This window comes from Myotis daubentonii, chromosome 8 (genome assembly GCF_963259705.1).
Source record: "Myotis daubentonii chromosome 8, mMyoDau2.1, whole genome shotgun sequence".
Taxonomy (NCBI): domain Eukaryota; kingdom Metazoa; phylum Chordata; class Mammalia; order Chiroptera; family Vespertilionidae; genus Myotis; species Myotis daubentonii.
This window is the reverse complement of record NC_081847.1, coordinates 65112954-65136194: the sequence shown is the minus strand read 5'-3', so window position 1 is coordinate 65136194 and position 23241 is coordinate 65112954. Positions and strand designations below refer to the sequence as shown.

General features: G+C 35.6%; 1 protein-coding gene across 4 annotated transcripts in view; it reads left to right on the top strand.

Annotated features, from left to right (window-relative positions):
• The window catches only part of PTPN2 (protein tyrosine phosphatase non-receptor type 2), a 69190-nt gene extending 46283 nt beyond the window's left edge, over positions 1-22907 (top strand). Inside the window, exons 5-11 of one of the 4 annotated variants that reach the window (XR_009454161.1) lie at positions 108-245; positions 7660-7869; positions 8814-8966; positions 12454-12635; positions 15345-15446; positions 18525-18643; positions 22538-22907. Coding sequence is in view for 3 of the 4 variants with exons in the window: in XM_059706698.1 (XP_059562681.1) it covers positions 108-245; positions 7660-7869; positions 8814-8966; positions 12454-12635; positions 15345-15552 (891 nt within the window). In the remaining variant the exon portion in view is untranslated. Of the gene's footprint in view, positions 1-107; positions 246-7659; positions 7870-8813; positions 8967-12453; positions 12636-15344; positions 17157-18524; positions 18644-22537 lie in introns of those variants that run through there. The other 3 variants (XM_059706699.1, XM_059706701.1, XM_059706698.1) reach the window with 3 other exon arrangements.
• Positions 22908-23241: the final 334 nt, after the last annotated feature.

Here is a 23241-nt window from a genome sequence, read left to right as displayed (position 1 = left end):
TTGAAAAAAATAGTATCTATGTATGTGGTTTGTTTTTACCCCCAACTTTTTATGGTTTTATAATGTCTATATTCTAAATATATATATATACATATTCTTAAATTTAGGTTAAATGTGCACAGTACTGGCCAACAAAAGACGACCGGGAGATGCTGTTTAAAGAAACAGGATTCAGTGTGAAGTTCTTGTCAGAAGATGTGAAGTCATATTATACAGTACATCTACTGCAGTTAGAAAATATCAATGTAAGACTTTTCATGCCCCAAAGTTATATGAAGATTTAAGGAATTATTCTTTATTATATTTTTTTAAAATTATAATTGGCACAATATTACATTAGTTTCAGATGTTCTTTGTTATTAGATTTGAAGTTTGGAGTAGCACATTTTTATCATAATACTTCCTTTTCTGGACCATTGAGATCAAATGAAGATGTGTATGCGAAGCACCTAATGCAGAATAGCAACCCAATAAACGACAGCTCCTGGTACTTAACCACTGTTCAGAGTAGCAACCTATTTAAAAAAATAACTTACTAGAATGTTGTTAATTTAAGTGATTCACCACACAGAAATTTGGCATTACTGAATTGGGAGAAATGGTGAAATAAATTGAACATGTGGTCTTAAGAGTGTATACTTGGATTTTTTCCAGAAATATAAGAATTGTTCTCTGGTACTTGGTTGAGATACATGTAAATGGTGGATTGTGAGCCTGCTGTTGTCAAGCTGGGGATCAAGACCTTTCTCTTCTTTTCCCACTTGCCTCTTTTACCTTCTTTGTATTGTAATTAGAATATCTAGAAAATATGAAATGAGAGTGATTCTGAAATGCAATTAGAAACTAAGAAAACTAGAAAATAGGAAAATGTTTGCCTGCCATAAATGACTTTAAGAATGTATCTAGTGCAAACAAAACAAAAAGGAATGTATCTGGTCTATAATATGATATACTCTTTTAGTTAACCATTATGTAGATTAATTAACACGATTATTAACAAAAAAGGCTTTACAGAGAACAAAGGGATATACATAAAAGTATTTTCTAGATACCTAGAAATATTTCTACGGTTGATCTCTTGAATACCTCTTTTTATTTTATACTCTAAGCACAGGTACTTAGAGTACTATGTACTTAAGGCCCAGGTCCAGCTTTCCATGACATCCATAACTAAGCTTATTATGTGATCTCTTTAGGTCCTCTAAGAAGGCTCAGGGTTGGGAATTATAAGGCTTAGACTTGTAAATTTTTAAAGTTCCCTTACTGTATTTATTCTGCACCAACTGTTTCATTTACATATGTCTTAAGCTATTTGATACTGGATTGTACAGTGCTATTCCCAGAAACAGAACTGCATTTCCATAAACTTCTCATGGTTCTCTGAATCATCTTCTTTTGGTATTTATCCCAGGTACTTCATCTCTATGTCATTAAAATGAAGAAGGGCATAGATGTTTTTCCCTGTTTCTGAAACCTAATTGAAAATTGATTATATCTCAAATAATAAAACAGTGACTTTTGTGTTTTGTTTATCAGTTCACAAAGCACTTTCATATATCATTTGACCCACCAGTGTTCCTGGAATGTGGATAGAGTAAATATTCTTAATATCCCTTTTAAAAACCAACAAACACTAAAATCTGTTAGGTTATAGGATTTCCCCCCACACTCCTATAGACAGACTACTCAGCTAATAAATGACAGACCAGAACTCAAATTCAGATCTCCTATATTCTAATGACATGGGGTTAAGTCTTTTGAAAAAGACTTTGTAGAAAAAGAAAGTTCTTGGTTCTAAAGCATCTTTCTAAAGTTGAGGTTACCATGTGAGCTGACCAACCACTCTGTTTTAGTTGCTAGCAACTGCATGATTTCTTACTGGCCTGGGTTCAGTCTACCATAATTAAATAGCAACAATTTGTTTATATTCTAGTTTAAGATCTTTAGTAAGAACTAGGAATGTTAGAAGAATAAAGTAGCATTTCAGTGTGAGAGGTAGAATTGCATTTGGTTAGATATTTAGACTCTGGAACCAAATTGCCTGAGTTTAAGTCCCAGCTCACCGCTCTTGGTTGTGTGATTGGTCTCATTACTTAACTTCTGTGCCTCAGTTTTCTCATCTACAAAGTGAGCATAATGATGTACCTATCTCATGGGGTCATTAAATATCAAGTGAGTTAATACCATAATAATGTCGAAGACTCAGTGCAGGATCCATAGTTATTAGTAGTTGCCCATACCCTTTTCCTTTGAAATACTAATGAATTGCAAAGGACTGTGGAGTAATGGTAATTGAAAACAGGTTGAGGGAGAAAGAAATAATGAGGGAGGGATGAAGTAGGACAGTGATGGCGAACCTATGACACGTGTGGCAGAGGTGACACGCAAACTCATTTTTTTGGTTGATTTTTCTTTGTTAAATGGCATTTAAATATATAAAATAAATATCAAAAATATAAGTCTTTGTTTTACTATGGTTGCAAATATCAAAAAATTTCTATGTGACATGGCACCAGAGTTAAGTTAGCGTTTTTCAAAATGCTGACACACCGAGCTCAAAAGGTTTGCCATCACTGAAGTAGGGGAGGATAGCCAACCTCACCTGCAGATCTTTTTTTTTTTAAGCTTTATTGTTGAAAGTATTACATATGTCCCCTCCCCCCCCATTGGCCCCCTCTAGCCCACCTTTGTCCTGCCCTCCCCCCCCCGCCCCCCCACGCCGTTTCCCCTTACAGATCTTTCTTGATAATCCCTGGGCTTCAGAGAACCAGTTGGCTTCTAAAGGAGTCTGGCTTGTATCTATTAACAGATCCAGGGCCAAAAGCAGTCTGTGCAGGCCCTGCTCTTTTACAGAGCTCTTGTCTTAATGGAGCAGTAAAGCTACATACCAGCAGTTTTCTCCAGTGTCTTGATTATAGCTAAGAATCTGAACTTTGGCCCCGAATGAAGAGATTCAATCTCTGCTTTTAAAGTGGCCCTGTGGCTTAAGCTGTGAAGATATTTTTTGAGGGGCTTTTAAAATACAAGGTCATCAAGAGTACTTATTTGTTTTTTAGGTGTTTTTTTAGTTGCCTTTCACTATTTTCCATAATACTATTGGCCAGCTATATGTTTACCAAATTTCAGGAATACTGTTGTAATGCCAACAGCTGGCCTTCTATTTCTGTGTTCCTGTAGATTTGCCCAAAACAGATGAGTGTCTAAGTATTATGAAGTTTAGCTGGGATTTGAGTTAAAACAGCATAAAGGTTTATCCCACCTGGAATGTCCTCTCTTCTCTGCCTATTTGTAGCCTTCAAGCGCTATCACTTGTGTCCCATTTCTTTCTCAGATCTCATATCTGTGATGTATTTATTTCTAACAGCTACAAGCTTCTCTCCATAATTTGTTTTACCATTGTACTGGCTTGTTCACTATTTTTACATGTGTATTGTGTATTTTGACTCCATATAACAAGGTTTTCAACTCCTCATGGGCACAGTCCTTACCTGTTACCTTTGAACTTCCTTTTGCCATTGCACTGAGTACATTTTTCACCATACTACACCTGAGTGGTTATTCTCAAATGCAGGCATGATCCTTTCACCATGCTCTGAAAACCTTCCACGGGCAATGCAGAAGTCTATGACCCGGCCTAGTCTGGGCCTTGCCTCCTTGTCTAATCTCCTCAGGCACTCAGGATTTGTTCTTGCTAAAAGACTTACACTTCCAAGCAGGCTTTTCCTTGGGGGCCCATGCCCCTGAGTATTGCTTTTTTCTTTGCTTAGAATGAAAACCCCATACCCTAACTATTCATGTCACTCTCCTCCCCTTTGAATCTGGTGAGCTCTAGTCATCTTTCAAACTAAATCAAAGTAACTAAATATTTAACATGGACAATATTAAGCTCCTGGCAAAAATAATGAGAGACTAAAGTAAGGCAGTGACAATGAGGGTACAGATTTGATAAGTCAGTATTTAGGAGATAGGGTTAACAAACTTCAATATTCTTCGAGTGCAGAGGAAATAAGTGACGAGATTGAAAATGTGGAGAGCTTACAATTGATTAGAGCTTATTAGGGGCTACAATAAAGGTAATGAATGAGTATAATAGTTTCAGAAATAGTTTATGTTAAGCATTTATCAAGCATATGTTAGGCACTTTGCATTAGTCATTTCAATTATTCCTCACAATAGCCTTCTAAGATAAGTACTCTTGTTAACCCCATTTATAGTCGACAAAATTGGGGATTAGGAAAGCCTTTTAGAATCATAATCTTGGTACCTCCTATATATGTTTAAAGTATAAAAATTATTAGGCTTGGAACCATAGAGCTGTATAGATTTATACTAATTAGAAAATATGTAATATTATGTATATTGATGATAAAAAATAATAATTAACTTGAATGACTTTAGATAGCATGCTCTTAAATTATCATTGCCTTAAGCCTATCAGCTCCCCATTGTCTCAGACCTACTCAACTCTAGATTGTCTTTCTGGTCTCCATATACAGGGTGGGGCAGACGTAGGTTTACAGTTGTGACTATGCAAAATACAGAGTTTACTTTTATGTTATTTATTAATTATTGTATTTTTCATAGAAATAACTGTAAGCCTACTTTTGCTCCCCCCATAATGAGTTTGAGATCCTTATTCAAAGACTTTAAATTTAGAATTCTCCTTCAAAAAATGTAAACGAGATTTTTTTTTTTTGATTTTTTTTTTTACAGAGAGGAAGGGAGAGAGATAGAGAGTTAGAAACATCGATGAGAGAGAAACATTGATCAGCCGCCTCCTGCACATCTCCTACAGGGGATGTGCCCGCAACCCAGGTACATGCCCTTGACCGGAATCAAACCTAGGACCTTTCAGTCCGCAGGCCGACGCTCCGTCCACTGAGTCAAAGCGGTTTCGGCTGTAAATGAGATTTTTGCCTTAAAAAGAATAGTGACCCACTGACATTTTTATGTAGAGTTAGTACACATAATGCAACATTTTACAGAGAAAATTTAGCAGGCATGTACAGAGCAGCTAGAGATGGGGATAGCTATGCAGTTGTGGATGCAAACCAGGTGTATGTGGGTGTGAGGTACAAAAGTGGAAAAGGGGTGGGAGGGATGGACTGGGCATCACTGAAGAAAAACGGATGTGATGTGGTGACTTAGGAGAAGGAAAGAGTGCTTGCACAGTTTTGAAATAAGTATTTGTCACATTCTAAAGTCGAAATGTAGAGCTTGTTTGGAATAAAGATTCATTTTGTTTAGCTCTATCCTTTGGCAAACCTTTCCCCCACACACATGAAAAAGAGGGAAAGGGGGTCCAATTATGCATAGAAACATTTTTTTTATACCACAGAGTAAGCATAAGTCTCATTGCTTTATGTGGTCTTTTGGGACTTACATGGTTTTGTGAGTTGTGTTTTTTTAATCTTTTTTTTTTCCCCAGTAGGATTAAATTAAAGAAGTTTTTTAGTATAGTTTGGTAGAGAAGAAAAAGACCAATTTTTCAAAAATCTATTAGTGGAGAAGACTGTATTATACAAATAGTTGCGAGCATTTCTGGGAACTGGCTTTGAGTATCTCAGACAGCATGCCCTGAATTTGGAAAAAAACACACACAAGGGACCACTAGTCTTGAGCCAAAGTCATACAAGCAAAGAAAAAGCAAGCAGTCACTTAGGATTGTGAGGTAACCATAGGTATTGAGCCAGGAGATGATGCAATAACTGAACATATAACCACATAGGAACACTGGGCCACACCCTAAGGAGCACAGCTTATATGCAAGCAGGGTCCTGGGCTACCTCCCCAAGACCTCGGGTATCCAACAGGTTCATACCATACCTGGTTTAGGCTCACGTGGACCAAGTCTGGCTCTGTTGTGCATGATTAGCACTGCATGGTGGCTGATGACCACAGCAGGTGGTTGTCAGGTTGTTACCTGTCCATTTATGACTTTGTAAAAACCTTCTTAATTTAATGTTTTAAGTACCTTTCTTTAATACAGTAAATTTAATTCTCTCTTTCATATACAGTAATATACTATCTTTTTAGTATACAGTTCTGAGTTTTCACAATGCATTTAGTTGTGTAACACCCCCCATCAACATCCCTCTCCAAATTTTCTCATGCCTATATACAGTCAGCCCTACCCCCCACCCCCCACTCCCAGCTCCTCGGATCCACTGAGCTACTTCTATTCGTATAATTTTGCCTTTTCCAGACTGTCATATAAGTGGAATCCTACAGTATATCTTTTACAGCCTGGCTTCCTTCACGTCCCATACTTTGGAAATGTTTTGAAGTCTAGTAACCACAATGATCATTTTTATTAGTAATAGGGAGATCTTCTAGTACCTTAGTATATTCATCTGTGCAGGATCATGATATATTTGGAATTATGAAAGCTGGATATAAAATTAGTCACTAACACTATATACTGAACCTTTTTTAAATATATTTTTATTTTTATTTTTTAAAAAAATATATTTTTAAATTTCTGCACTGTTATCAGTTCTATACCTAACTGATATAACTTAGTCTGGGACTTAGGATTCTTAATTTCTACTGCAAAGGGGGAAATTTTATTACTTTTTTAATGAAAACTGACTTTAGTTTTGAAAATTTATATTGAAAGCAGGGTGTTATAATAATAATGTTTAGCTGTTAACCATTAAAAATATCATGACTTTTTATGTTGCTTCTATGGCTTCTCCTACCAAAAACATCATACAACTGAAAAATTGTGCAAAGACATGTTAGAGGATTATTGCTTCGTTTACAGAAATGAAAAGTACAAGGCACATAAGTGCTTCTTGGGGCAAAAGGCAATTGGCAAGAGCTAAGGAACATTTTCATAATGAGTTATTCAGAAATATAAGATCATCAGGAATATCCAGGAAGTGATAGTGAATGCCAGGCAGGCATTAAGAGACAGGAAACATTTAGCATGTTGGTAAACCATTTTAGCATATCAGCAAAGGCTTATAAACAGTTTTAGGACTGGAAATTATTACCATAGGGAAAAGCAGCAATTAAGAGAGCAATTTCTATTAAAAAATGTAAAGGTTTTTTTTTAAATTCTTAAGTTGTTCCTCGGTGCCTTTGTAGCAGAATCTAAAAGATAACTCAGAATGGAAAAAGATTATATCTAAAAAAAATTGGAATTCCTAAAAGAGAAACCATTAAAAAATGTAAAATTATACTAGTAGACATTTTTAAAAATAGGGGGAAAAAAGAATCCACTCATCATCATGTATGAATTAAAAAAAATAATACGCAACATATATGGTACAGGTTAGTGGTTAAGAACCCAAATGCTGCACCAGATTGCATCTTTAAATTCTGGCTCTGCCGATTTCTAAATGTGTGATGTTGAATAAATCACTCAACCTTTTAGCTCTGTTTTCTCATCTATAAAATGGTTTTTAAAAGGCTTGTTGTATGTTCAATACATAAAACACTTAGAATATACCTGCAAAATAATGTGTTAGCTAATTATTAAAATATTCTAAAGAAAATTTTCCCAAACTTGTGTAAATTATTATCAAAAACCAAAGGAAAAATCAGGTACTAAAAGTCCATAGGATTAAAAGCATTACAGAAAACACAACCTTTCTGAAGTAATTTTTTAAAAGAAAAAAGAACTAACTTTTCCCTTTGATTTTTACCTTTCAGAGTGGTGAAACCAGAACAATCTCTCACTTTCATTATACTACCTGGCCAGATTTTGGAGTCCCTGAATCACCAGCTTCATTTCTCAATTTCTTATGTAAAGTGAGAGAATCAGGTTCCTTGAGTCCTGAACATGGGCCTGCAGTGATCCACTGCAGTGCAGGCATTGGGCGGTCAGGCACCTTTTCTCTAGTAGATACGTGTCTTGTTCTGGTAAGTGCCTCTTATGATCTAATTTTAGGCATGCTTACTTTTGTATTGTTTCCGTTAGCAGAAATAAGCTCTAATGTCAGTATCCTAGAACTAAGTTTTTCAAATTTAAACTTCTACCTTTTTACAAAAAAACAAAACAAAAAATCTCATGTACACTGTTGCAGCTGCACTTACAAGATATAAGAACAGTTGCACCTTAATACATCTGTTGATGCCTATATATAGTATATTTCATTCAAAAATTGGATTGATGTATCAAAGTGAACTTTGACATGTGTAAAACTCCAGTGTCTATTCTATTAATGGTGACTATTAAAACTGAATTGTGTTTGTGCCTGTTCCCTGCCAAACAAAATTTCAACAACTTTTTTCTTTTTTAGCTGTGGGGAGGTATGGTGGTTACAATACCATATCAATAGTCCAGGGCTGATGCAGTGGCTCACCAGTGTCATTGTGGATCTGGGCTCTTTCTGTTTTCCTTCTTCACCATCTCCAGATGGCTGCTGTGCACAGACATGAAGGCGGAAGGGCAGTGGGCAAAAAGCTTTACTCCTGCCACAATCTTCTTTAAAAAAACACAACAGAGCACTAATAATCTCAGTGAACCTTTCTTTACATTAAGCCAGAACTGGTCATAAATCCTTCCTTAGACCAAACACTGGGCAAGTTGAAGGAGTTGACTGTGATTGGTTTGGAATCAATTGTGAATCAGCTAAAGGTCCAAAAGTCCTCCATCTACTACTTAAACAGTTGAGGTAGGAGAGAACAGGTGTCTGGGGAAGGTGGTTTTGTACAGACATGCAACTTTGATGATAACTTATCCTTGTTTCTTAGGAAGAACATAGGACATGCCAAAACTCTTAGCAATTATCCTGTATTGCTTCTCTTTCCTGGACTCTTAACAACAAAAGGCTTGAATAATTTACTTTCTACCTTTTTTGCAGATGGAGAAAGGAGATGATATTAACATTAAACAACTGTTACTGAATATGAGAAAATATCGAATGGGACTTATTCAGACGCCAGATCAACTCAGATTTTCATATATGACTATAATAGAAGGAGCAAAATTTATAAAAGGAGATTCAAATATACAGGTAAGCTTTTTCAGGGAAAAAATAGTACCTGTGTAATATGATTAGCATCAAATAACTGCACTCCATTTAAGCAACTTATAGTCTCCCTTCCAAAAGGCATATTTACATTCATGTGGCAAATCCAGCTGGCCAACTTACAATTATAAAATTTAAGCTCACTTCCTCAAATATACCTACCTCAGCCTCATGTGAAATCCTGCCTGTTACTCAAAAGCCCTACTGGGAACAGCATTTCATTAAAGAAAATAAAATTTTCATGTAAGGAGGATTTAAGCATTTAATCATTAAAATAAACTAGAAAAAAAAATAAACCAGAAAATTTAGGTACTTTTCTGCCGGAGTCCATTCATTGTCTTCAGTAGCTGAGTTTAGACAGAGACCCCCCAAAAGCTAGTAGCCCTTGAAAGTCCTAGTAAAGGTCAGGGCTTGAAAGTCCTAGCAAAGGTCAGTGCTGTGCACCACCCAGTTAATCTAGGAACCACCCAGTTAATTTAGGTAATAATTGTTGAAGCATCCCCACCTTAGTTCCCTTAATTCCTTAGATACTTATGTAGATCCTTGTTGATTATTGTTAATCAGATACTCGGCCTACTCCTGGAAATCTATTGATGAGCTAATCAGATACTTTGTCTATTCCTGGAAATTGTCTGCTGATCTGTGTGTCATTGAAACCTCCTTACCCTAAGGGCTACTCCAGATCAATAAAAGATTGGAGCAGCCTGAGCATGGGTGGAAATCCTTCGGGACTTGCCCGCCTGGTCCCCCAATATTGCAAAATTATCTCGTGTCTTTTTCTCTCATTTGTTGTGCGGCTCCTCTTTCAGATCCCGAACCCTACTCCACGCAGAACGTGGAGGGAGTGTTACTCGACACTTTTCCTCATTAAAAACTTGATCTGAGGTTATAGAATACTTAGTTTATATAATATTTTATTGAGAATTTGAGGCAGTTGATTTTGGAATGCCTTTTAGTTGAGTGAGTTTGCTGCTCAGAGGCATGGCAAAATGACATTGTGTTTTATTTTAATCATCAGCATATTCTCTCTCTCTCTCTCTCTCTCTCTCTCTCTCTCACACACACACACACACACACACACACACACACACACACACACACACCCTTTGATGAGGGCTTTTCTTGTTGACAGATTCTGAATTTGTTGCATATTCCGGGATGTGGCCCAATAAGATTTTATTTTTGGCATCTCATTTTTTGACATTGTTGAGTTTTGTCTAGAATAAGGCCAAGTTGCTATAACTAGGTCTTAGTAGAGGACAGAAACTTCAGATATTGACCAACATAAATTCTGGAGACAATTTAATATTTTTTATTGGGTACTTTCTTAAACTATCTGGTGTTTGAAGTTGCTGTGCTTTTTACAGGTAATCATGAGGGTTTATATGATAATTAATCTAGAGTACCTGGCTTAAGATTCTGACCCTACTATTCAATAGCCGCATAGCGTTGGACAAGTTACTTAAACTCTCTCAACGCATCTCATCTATAAAAAGGTTGTAATAAGAACAGTAGTAGTACCTACCTCCTAAGATTCCTGTTAGGATTAAAAACTAGTGTACTTGAAGCATTAGGACAGTAAGTGCTTAGTAAGTATCTTTTGTTTCCTGACTTGCATCTTCTTCAATATAAAAAAATCTATTTGGACTTAGTAACAAAAATTTGAAATAAGGGAAGAAAGAAAAATGATACATAGTCATCTAAAGAGAAAACATCTTACTCTTATGTTCCATTATGGTAGTTTTCACAACTATTGGCAAAATATTCTTTCTGGGTATGGTGTAAGTCCTCTTAGGTCCTTGCTCAGGAGAGTTTAGTTTCACCCCGTTGTTTCTCAAATGAATTTCAGAGACCTCTGTCCTTGAGATCTGCTTTCTTTCTGGCCTCGTCTCACAGGATTCAGCTCAATATGTTCTCATCTTCTCACCAAATTGTACCAAACTGACTGTATTACTCACTGTCTTCCAAATATAACAAATTATAGAATTTTACATTCTCTAAGTCTTTTGTGAATCTACTACTATAAAACAAAAAGATGCATTAATATACAGCTTAATAAAATAGACACAGGAAAGTTGGAGTGTGGTAAAATGCCCTTTTCTTTTTAATTCCTCTGTTGTATAATAATGAGGCAAGTTAGAAACTCGTTTATCAGTGTATTAATGAATTTTCCAGGATTTTAAAAAATGTAAATATACAAGGATTGTTTTTAACAATGCTGTTTTGTATCCAAGTAACTCCAGGGAGTACGCATTCCATAAGGTCTATAAAAATATAGGTTGCATTGTTAATTTCTTTTCAAATCATTCAAATCCTGCAACAATAGCTATATAGTTCCTTATTCAGTAGACTTGAGACGCCATCTTTCCATGATAGGATCTTCAAAGGGGGCCACCCCATCTACACCAACTCATTTTGTGCCCGTGTTGAAGTCATAAATAATCAAAGCCATTCCTCTCCCTTCTGCCTCCTCTACTACTCTGGTTATTGGCAGGAGATGGATGGTTGTCTTATTAGCCCTAGAAAGACTTCAGAGACCGTGATCCCCTGTGTTGAGGTTTTACTTACCTTCTCCCTTTTTGGCCTGTATTTTGTCACTGCCTTTATCTTCCAGAGGCCTAGAAATACTCTGCACCTCTTCTTCCTTGTCCTCTCTCTCTAGGGAGGGTGGCAGTAAGGGCAAAGGAGACTAATACTTGCCAGGTATGATGCTAGGCCAGCCATGGGCAAACTACGGCCCGCGGGCCGGATCCGGCCCGTTTGAAATGAATAAAACTAAAAAAAAAAAAAAAAAAAAAAAAGACTGTACCCTTTTATGTAATGATGTTTACTTTGAATTTATATTAGTTCACACAAACACTCCATCCATGCTTTTGTTCCGGCCCTCCGGTCCAGTTTAAGAACTCATTGTGGCCCTCGAGTCAAAAAGTTTGCCCACCCCTGTGCTAGGCCCTTTCACCTGTCATCTTATTATCACAACAGGCTTCGTGGGTAGGTGATGAAAATGTAATTTTTCTTCATTGTGGTCTAAATCCTGCCCACTCTGAAGTTTATGCATACTAGAGGAGTTTTCCCTAACCTGGTGTGGGCTGGCTACCTGGAGCTGCTAGAATTACTAGTAGGGTCAACCATATTAAAGTCCTTTGGCATCATGGGGACCTGCTTGGAGATCTCACCATCGGTTCTTCATTAGGTTAGATTGTGGCAAGGAATAAGGAGATACTAGATCACATTCAAGTGCCATCTTGGTCACTGCTTCTAGGGTTACATATCTGTGGATTAGGAGTCTTACAAAATCTGGCATTGGCTAAAATCTTCTCACCATGAGTAATATTTTGATGAGGTCCTTTTCTATTAGCATTATAGGGTTTTCTTAAATTGACTATAGAATTTCAACTCGTAAGTTCTTTTAATATTAAGAAAAGCCAAAATTTGAGTGTTTGCATTTGTTTCTTTTCTCTTCCTTATCTAGAAACGGTGGAAAGAACTTTCTAAAGAAGATTTATGTCCTGTTTTTGATCATTCACCAACCAAACTAATGAATGAAAAATATAATGGGAACAGGATAGGGCTAGAAGAAGAAAAACTGACAGGTGACAGATACACAGGATTGTCCTCTAAAATGCAAGATACTGTGGAGGAGAACAGTGAGAGGTAAGAATAAAAAGATGAGACTGTTTTTTAGAAAGGTCAGTAGATGTGAACTAATATAGGCCCTTTGTTTATTGAATTAATATAACCACTTATTTATTACCTGAGGGTATTTAAATAGTATATTATTACATCACTGATCTCAAGGAACTTCCCATTCTAATAAGAAGCCAATACTTACAGACAGACACCTGTTGGAAATGTTGAACAAAATACGAATTGAGCATAAAAGTTAATATATGTAATTGGGTGCCAAAATATATAGCATGGTAGAGAAAATAAATGGTATGAATACCTGCCATTTGTACAATTATGTAGTGTTTGTACTATAGTTATAATGTAATTGGTAATCTGGCTTTTATAAAATTATAAAATATTTAATTGAATGTTAAAGCTTAATTCTATTATTGGAAAAAGAATAAGGTTTTTTTAAAAATCTAATATAGTAATAAATTACTTTTTTAAATCTAATATAGTTGTAAAAAAATCCACATCATAACTTTTTGATATAGTCTACATACCATTAAGTTGATTCATTTAAAATGTACATTTCTATAGATTTAGTATATTTACAGTTGTATAGTCATCACCATAATCTAAATTTTGGAACATTTTCATGGTCCCAATCTCTATAGCTATTTTTTTTTTAAATTCAAGATCTAATTGAGGATCATGCATTGTATTTGGTTAACATGATTCTTTTTTTAAAATTATCTTTTTATTGATTTCAGAGAGAGGAAGGGAGAGGGAGAAAGGTAGAAACATCAATGATGAGAGAGAATCATTGATTGGCTGCCTCCTGCACACTCCCTACTGGAGATCAAGACTGCAAACTGGGCATGTGTCCTGACAGGGAATGGAATGGTGACCTCTCAGTGGATTTTCATCCACTGAACCACACTGGCCTAGCCAGTTAATGTGATGCTTTAGTCTCCTTTAATCTGTTCGCCACTTTTTTTTTTTTCTTGCTTGACTTTGGCGTTTTTGCAGCTTCTAGACCAGTTCCTTTTTTAAAATATATTTTTATTGATTTCAGAGAGGGAGATAGAAATATCAATGATCAGAGAGAACCACCGATTGGCTGCCTCCCGCACGCCCCCAACTGGGGAACGAGCCCACAACTCGGGCATGTGCCCTTGACCGGAATCGAACCTGAGACCCCTCAGTCCACAGGCCGACGCTCTATCCACTGAGCCAAACCAGCTAGGTCAAGACCAGTTCCTTTTAGAATGCTCCTCAATCTGGATTCTTCTGATTGTTTTTCTTTTCTTTTTTTTTTTTTTTAAATATATTTTATTGATTTTTTACAGAGAGGAAGGGAGAGAGATAGAGAGCCAGAAACATCGATGAGAGAGAAACACCGATCAGCTGCCTCCTGCACATCTCCCACCAGGGATGTGCCCGCAACCAAGGCACATGCCCCTGACCGGAATCGAACCTGGGACCCCTCAGTCCGCAGGCCGACGCTCCATCCACTGAGCCAAACCGGTTTCGGCATGATTGTTTTTCATTATTAGATTCAGGTTAGACATTTTGGTTAGGAAAAGGTTGGCTCTTAATGTCATAGTAGACACTGAAAAGGCATTCAAGATTTTTCATCAAGCCGAAACCGGTTTGGCTCAGTGGATAGAGCGTTGGCCTGCGGACTGAAAGGTCCCAGGTTCGATTCCGGTCAAGGGCATGTGCCTGGGTTGCGGGCATATACCCAGTGGGAGATGTGCAGGAGGCGGCTGATCGATGTTTCTCTCTCATCGATGTTTCTAGCTCTCTGTCTCTCTCCCTTCCTCACTGTAAAAAATCAATAAAATATATTAAAAAAAAAAAAAAAGATTTTTCATCAAGCTACATGATCAAAGCCATGCTTTAGGAAAATTACTGTGGCGATGTTTAATTTGGAGGCAGGAAGACTGGTTAGTTTTTTGCAGTAATATAGGCAATTGTAACTTACATGTTACCTTTTGCTGTTCTTTATGTAGTCCTAGGGTCATTATCTTGGAAATCAAAGAGCTTCCATTGGAACATAAATTCTGTATTAAGCAAATGAAAGCTAGAGATCTGTATGGACAGAGTAATAGGCACTCCCACGACAGACTATTCTTGGACATATTAAGTTGGTTGCTTTTATCAAGGGCTTTGTCAAAAATCAAGTATAAACACAAAAGGGGATCAGGTGATAGGGGACCCGCTTGTCTTTCCACTTCTGGCTGGTTAGCAAAGAAAGAAAGAAAAGAGATCAAAGGACTTGTATGCATGCATAAAAGCCTAACCAATGGACATAGACACCAGGGGGGTGAGGGTATGAGTGGGGGGTAAGGGGCAAGGGAGGGATAAGGACACATGTGTAATACCTTAATCAATAAAGAAAAAAAATAAGAAAGAAAGAAAACTGACAGTCACCAGTTCAAGAAAGAAAGCTCAATGCTTATTATCAGGTCCTACTAGAAGTATTTGTTAATATTTTATATATTATCAGAACACATCTTTGGACCATTTAGAGTACTAAGGCTTTTTATCCCTTTTAGTTGTTTATGTTTTTGAGAATTTTCATAAGAGTTTATTTGAGCCAAATCTTTTCCTTTTAAAAAAAAATTACAATGTTTGAGTTGAAAAACGTGTGTGTGGGAAGTGTGGATATTTGAGGTTAGGTCCTCTGTATGAGAGTAGTTAAGTCCTGCCAAGCACTTCTTATAATTTGTTCATATTTATTCGTAGTGTTCTACGGAAACGAATTCGAGAAGACAGAAAAGCTAACACGGCTCAGAAGGTGCAGCAGATGAAACAGAGGCTAAATGAGACTGAACGAAAAAGAAAAAGGTGGTTATATTGGCAACCTATTTTCACTAAGATGGGGTTTGTGTCAGTCATTTTGGTTGGCGCTTTTGTTGGCTGGACACTGTTTTTTCAGCAGAGTGTCCTATAAATAATACAATTGTGCCCAGCAAGCTTCTGCACTAATAGCTGACAGTGTTGCATTAATCACAAGGATTTTTCTGTTAGCGAACTTCTCATATCCCCCAAAATGGAGCAGTAGAATAGACACCAACCAGATAAATAATATATTTAGTCCTCAGCCCAACATCTCAGGGCACTATCCCCAAGTTGTAAACGGTGATCTAAAATAAAGACTCTAATGCCTGTTAAAAACTGGTACATTTTGTATTCATACATGTTAAACGTAATATTTCACCTGACCAAATTGAGGAAGATCCTTTATCACAAGGATTTGTTTTTGATGCTACCTGGATTTTAACCTGCACTTGATACAAGCAATAAATATCGTGGTTTTATCTACATTATATTACTGAAAAGAAAATGACCTTTAAATAATGTGTGTAATGTATAATGTACTATTGACATGAGCATCAATAATTTATATTCTTAACCATTTCAAGGTAAATATATTTTATAAGTATTTAATCTTTTGTAGTTAAATGTACTTTTTTAGAAAGCTAAATTTGAAAACTTTGTTATAATAAAAAATTGTATGTGGTTCAATTGTACTGGATATTTTCATAAGGAGAAATTTGAGCAGTTAGAACTCTTAGTAAGCATTTTTTTTTTTTACCATATCTATGCATTTCTTTTATGTTTTATGGTTTCCCCAATTTTAAAAAGAAAATCAAAGAAACAAAATTTTTTCCTAAAAATATATTTGAAAGGAAATTCTCCTTACTGACTAGTCAGGTAATACAGTTGATCAAGACTTTGTAAAGAAGTTGGTTTCTGTAAAGCCCATTACTTATACTTATTATTTTTTATGAATATTTCAATGTAACTACCCTAATTTATAATTGGGGTAAATCATGATTTAGAAATAAAAATAAGGAGCAGCATTTTACTGCCATGATTTCAGTATACTAGACTGAATTTTGAAATAAATATTTTTAAGTTCTTTCTACTTAAATAGATAGTATGATGATTTACAAACTTTACATTGTCCCTTTAACTTTTTAATGGGTATTTTTAAAGTATATTGTTTAATGAATTTAACTGCTGTTGGAATGGCAGTTTTCTTCAAACCCTACATTCCATTAAGTGTTCAACTTACTTAACTTAAACTTTAAATAGTTGTTATACATTTAATTGCTGAAATAATGAAATACCATTATTTTACTGGTTTTCAAACTGTGCTCATTAGATTTCTAAGGGGTCAACAAGAAGTGGTAGGAAAGACTCCAAGGTATCAGCCCTTACTTTCAACCGGACCATCTCTCTCCTTTATTTCTTCTATAATACTACGTAATATTTTTGCATGAAGTTTAATTATCTTAAGGGATTAGTTATAATTTAAAAAAACAGTTTGAAAACCATTGACAGATGTTTTGAGTTGATTTGGTAGCCTTCTTGAATGTGTTAATTGTGCTGCAAGTATGAAAGAGGATGTAGGTGGTACTACATATTAAATAAACTTCTGCCTGTGTCCTAATTCAGTATTACTGTGTCCTGTAACCTTTAAATGGAAAGGAGGTAAGAGGGACATTTTCTTATGTCTGTCTGCATTAAATCTGTGTTCAAGCACCAAGACCTTTATGTTTTAGTTCATTATTGTTTAAAATCTTTCTTTCCAACTTGTCTTGCTTTGTTAAAATACAATATATTATTCTGCAACTCAAATATGGCTAGACCATATTAAATTTCCAGTTGAAGATAGCCTTGCTTTAAACAAAAAGGTAGAGACTTATTATGGAAAGCAGATGCTGATCATGATGCACACTGCCCCACTGCAGGGGAATGAGCTTCATTGGATTCAGTACCGCAGCTTTGCTTTTTGTCTGCTTTCTGTCCTTCTGGGTGGTGTTTGTTGTAACATTTTTAAAATTATAGTCAGTGTAGTAAACATTTGCTGATGAACTTCTGCAATGTTAGTTATCTTACCTCCTCCAAGCAGGTCCTTGAGGATAGTGTGTTAAGTTTTTACCAACAATAATAATAGGTGCCATGTACTAATTGATAATATATGGCAACATGCTGTGGTGCCTATAGTCTTCATCCTGCCCCTTTATTAAATGAGGGGTGCTAATCAGAGAGAAGGACACAAACATGGCTCCTGCCTTCTCAGGTAACAGCCAGAGGGAAAAGTTACTAATCCATGACGGGTTCTACATATTTACACAATTAGTGTATGCTTAGGTCTTCATAATATTTTCTAATTTTAACAGATTTTCAGAGTCAGTTGTATAGTTTGATTTTAGTGAAGTAGTAATATTTTTAATAGGTTAAGGAAGAAAAAGGGATATTTTTAAAGTCAGAGGCTTTATTATTTACATTAAGAAAAGAACATTTACAATAACATCCAGTTCATTTTTGTTTATATTTACTCCTACTAATAAACTGACAGTAGCCTTTGATTTAATGCCATCTTCTCTGGCTACACCAACTGTGTATATCCAGGTTTCACCAAGTATTTTATGCTATCTTATATTGATTTTTATCTATGCTTGCACATATATGTAAAAATACAATTCTCCATATATAATTTAACCATATGTAAAATTAAAATAATACCCTTTTCCTGAATTCTTAAGAGACTTAAAAATGTAATAGAGAACTTTAGAACAATATAAAGACCATTTCTCATGTTTAAAGAATATTTTCTATATTTTCTCTGTGACTTTCTATCTTTTTGGTCCATTTCACTGTGAGTTAATATTTCTATCAAGGAATGAACATAAAAAGAGAAAGGAAGTGAAAATCTTGTTGATTACAAAAAAAATAGCTCTGCTTAACAGGTATGTCAGAGGAAGGAGTTGTAATGCTTACATTAATTTTATAAATATTTTTATATAAACTAGAATTGATGGTGTGAATCAAAAGGTACATACTGGTTTATAAAGTAGTTTATGACATCGAGCAGTCCTTCAGTTTTAATATCAATTCCTTCTTTGTTTTCAGCATCAATTCAAAGTGATGGTTGCTACCATTTATTGATCGTTTACTGTGTGCCAAGCACTGTGCTAAGCACTTTTCATATGTTATATTATCCTATTTAATCCTCACAACAAGCTTTTGAGGTAGGTGGTGTTATTATTAAGTCATAATCAACCTGAGACTTGACATTTCTACATTCTTTTACGCTATCTTTGAAAAGTCTCATGTGTATAGTTTATTTTAGAATTAGATATCTCTCCAAGAAAGACATAACCTTGTACAAATCATATTTCCCTCTTTGAAAAATATCTCTGACTAGATTCTATAGAAATGCAGGCCAGAACCTGATTACATTAGAAATATTTATATTGACCATTATATACTCTTATTTTAATGAGTACCTACATTTCCAAAATGCCTGCCTGGCTATTATATTATATTTTAAATCTAGTTGTCCTAGATTTTTACTTTCAGATATAAATCTTATAGAGATTTTTTATGTAGTCTATTATAAGCCTAATGCTTATTATGTATATCTGTGTTCAGGCAAGAGTCTAGGAGTTATGCCTGCCAACTTTAACTTATTTTTCTCCCAGTGGGTCCACATGGGTTTGTCAGGGGGTAGGGAGTGTGGATCTCTTAGTCTGCTGCACACTAGTAGAGGGTGGAGGAGTGGAGGGTGGCCGACGTTGGAACTTGGTGCATTGATCCTAGTCTGGGACTAAGTGCATAGCAGAAATGTCTGCACTGTGCTCCTGTGTTCTCATTTCTACATTAGCAGTTAATTATGTCTCTTATTTTAAGAAACCCTTTTTTGGCTTTGACTTATTTAGATGGTAGGAACACAAAACCTTATGAAATGAAATTTTGAAAAATAGAGACATATTATTTTTCTCACATAATAAAATGAAGTTCTCCCCACAGGTCTTGGTCATTCTTTGAATAATTTATTCTGGAATTGACCTGTGTGGGTTTTTTTAAAATCTTTTCCCTTAGTTAATTGGTTTGAATCTGATTCCATTTTTCCTTATACCTACCTTTAAAACACTGTTTATGGGACAGCAATACCAGCAGCCCTTACAGCAATGGATGTGTTAGAAATTCTAGCCATCTATTGTTCCACTGAAGATGAGTGATAACATGCCTCGGTGGGAAGAAACTCAGATTGTGGAAGCTCCACAGTGCTTGTTCTACTCAAGAACCCTCCCTCCAGAAATTATGTACTTCTCGGCTATGTCCATGTACCTGGCCAGAATGGAGCCATTTCATTGTTCATCCAGATTTGGGAATTTAAGCTTTTAAGATCTGGAAATTTTATGCTACCCACTTGATTAGGTAGAGTGCTAAAGAAAAAACTTCTAGGGAAATGGGATGGGTTTGCTGTCTCATTTTTCCCTCAACAGTAGGGACATTCATCACATTCAGATTGCTCTAAGCACAAGTGTTTTCTCTCGATACTCTTCAGAGAAAGGGTTACCTCATTTGGCCACTGGATTCTAGAAACTTGGGGGAGAATTTTTCCTCACAGTCAGTGCTGATCCTTTTCTCAAGTCGTATGCATTCACTCCATCACAGAGCGCAGCCAAGTGTAAGCGGCGGTTCAGACAAGAAGCCACTGCTTGGTTTGGGAGGCTTTGTCCTGATCAGTAACAGTCTGAACAGCTGACAATGAAAACATGTTAAAATGTTCTGACACCTCTGTGCAATCCACTAGGAGAGGGAAAAATTCAATCTTTTGAACTCTATTTTGGTTTTATAATTTTGAGTGGAATATGAGAATTATGGGATTTAGTGAGGATATTACAGAGTCGATTTTAATATTGTCTGGTTTTCCATTGCATAGTATGTTTGGGGAGCTATAAGGGGACTTGCTTAGGAATTTTTTTCTTTAAAGAGACCATTTGGTGCTCTAATTTGGCATAGATGTTTTAGACACGTAATAGTGTTGATATTTCAAATGTCTGCTATAAAAAAGTTGTTTTGAGTTTGGGAATTCAAGAGAGGGAAACTGGGTAAGTTCATTTTGTTTATAAGGCAATGCTCTGCTTATCTTAGAGGAGTTTTTCTTACTCCAGTGGCAAAACCTATTTTGGGTGCAGTTTTGATTTTCTATTACTTCAGGTGTGGAGCCAGCTTGGGAACCTTTTGCTCTGTGTGTGAGCCCAGCCCTCATTCCATTCCAGCATTAGCACCGGGGGTCGGTATCTGAGGGCTACTGCTCCAAAGGAAGCACCAAGCAGGAGTAATTCCACTTGATTTATTTGAACCGATTTCACTTTTATCTTGTTAAATAAAACAGCAAAAAATGATTCAGGTGAACCCCCCCCCCCCCCCAAATGAAGCCCATTTGTCTTTTCAGTCTTGGAAATAAATAGTCTTTTAAAATCATTAACATTCCCAATGATTTCATCTTATTTTCTTGTCCCCCATAATAATACTTAAAAAGAAAAAAAAGCGAATTTTTAAAAACACTGTTTCTTTTAGTTGTTGTAAATGGCCATAGTACCTTTTCTAGATACATCACATTACCCCTATTTTGAGGTAATAAAACTGAGTCGAAAGATAAGTACCTTGTTCAAGATTGCTCAGCTAGTACATACCAGAGCTGGGATTCAAACTCTACTCTTTAGAATTCCATTAACTACAGATCTCATACTTTTTCCATTATGTCACACTGACTCTGTTTTTATGCAATATTTAAACCAAATATTTAGATTGAAAAACATTAGGCAACTACTTGTTAAAATTTAAAGTAACCCTCTATTTCTTAAGTGAAACAAAAATCTTATGAAACAGTTTAAACTACCAATAGACCAGAGAAATACTGTAACATCCAAATGTTCAGTTTAAACCATTATTTCATGCACTTTGGCTGGGTTAAGTTCCTTTGTTTCACTGAAGAATTTTGTGAATGCTGGGGAATAAAGATGTGTTTTGTAGCAGCACATTAAGCAGCCATAGTAGTTTTTGTGACCCACAGGTGTCTCAGGAGACTGTTTTCTTGATGACTTGACATTTCTCTGTCGGTGCTAGAAAATCTGAGAAAACGGGTATTGAGAACACCAGAGTGTTTGGTACTATTGTTCTTTCCTTCGGTAGAAGGAGCCAGTAGTCAGGAGAAACGCCAGTCGTGGTATTTTGGGGTTTTTGACTAAATGTTTTGGAAAAATATATGTGGGTATGGTTTATATATCCTGTTTATATATGTGGGGATATAATAATGACAAGTACTTAGATTTGGGTTATTTTTCTGTTGTAGTGAGGGAAGTTGGGGGAAGAATGAAAATACCATTTATCTAAAAAGTTTGGCTATTTGCAAACATTGTGAAATAACATAAAAAACTCAACTGCCCTAAAAATAGCTATTTCCTCTGTCTATTGTTTGTTTAAACTCTCATTTATCTTTTTGGCATTAAAATACAATAAATCAATTACTTTATGTCTGTGTTTTCTTTTATATTGATAGTAACTAAGTTGTGTCACCAGTTCTATATTGCTATATTCATTAATGTTATCTTCAGGACAAAAAGCATGCTGCTAATAGGCCGTGATTTTAATGTTCAAACATTACATTCATAATATTTTTAGCAGTATGATACAGTGGAGGTCCAAATTGGATTAGACTTTTGAATTGAATGGAAAAGTATTGGTAAGTCTAGCACATACATATAGTCTTGCTAAACTGTGGTGGATCTATTTTTTTAAAACCTGTCTGTCAGTACCTCACATGGAGGTTATTTCTTGAGTAATATAGTATTACCAACAAAATTCATAGTAATTCCTGGAAAAACAATATGAGTTATGGTGCTTTAACATGAGCCTACCTCACACCACCAATTCTGTTTGAAAACCTAACACTTAAGCAATTTTACCAATATACAGTGAAGCACTTAAGTGTGGTTGAATGTGATATGTTGGAATGTTTCTTGTTGCCTTTTTAGTTCATTGTTAGTCCTTTTATGTTTGTGTGTATCTATGTACATCTGCGTGTTTGGTAAATATGAATTGAATAGATGACTTCTTATTTTATGTTTTAGGCCAAGATTGACAGACACCTAAGTATTCATGACTTGAGAATATTCTGCAGCTATAAATTTTGAACCATTGATGTGCAAAGCAAGACCTGAAGCCCACTCCGGAAACTAATGTGAGGCTTGATAAACCCATAGATTGCCTCACATTTATCTGTTTACAAAGTAAACTTTACATCCAGGGAAAGAAGAGCACCACCAGCAGAAGACTTTGCAGAACTCTCTAATTTGATGATTTGTTAAGTTTTTTAATCTAATGTATGAAATGTGGAAAGATGTAAAAGAAATAAATTAGGAGAGACTACTTTGTATTGTACTGCCACTTCTACTGTATTTTTATACTTTTTGGCAGCATTAAATATTTTTATTAAATAGACCATGTTGGTTTGTGTGCATTATCTTAGCACAGCTCTACTTCAAATAATGTTTTCTTAAGGATTTACTCTCAAATTTTTTATAACTAAACAGTTGACATGTAACACTGGCACTTGCTTCTTGAGTTTTTTTTTGTTTTGTTTTTTAGTTACCCCTCAGTAGTCTATCAATATAGATTAGGTAAAAACAATAAAAGGAAAGTAATATTCTTTTACTGCTTGGAAAAATAGTAATATGGATAATGGTATTAATTCCAAATAAGTATAGCAACTCAGTGCAGTTTTTAAAAATCACAGTGTTATTTATCTAACACAATATTGTGTTAGATGTTGTTT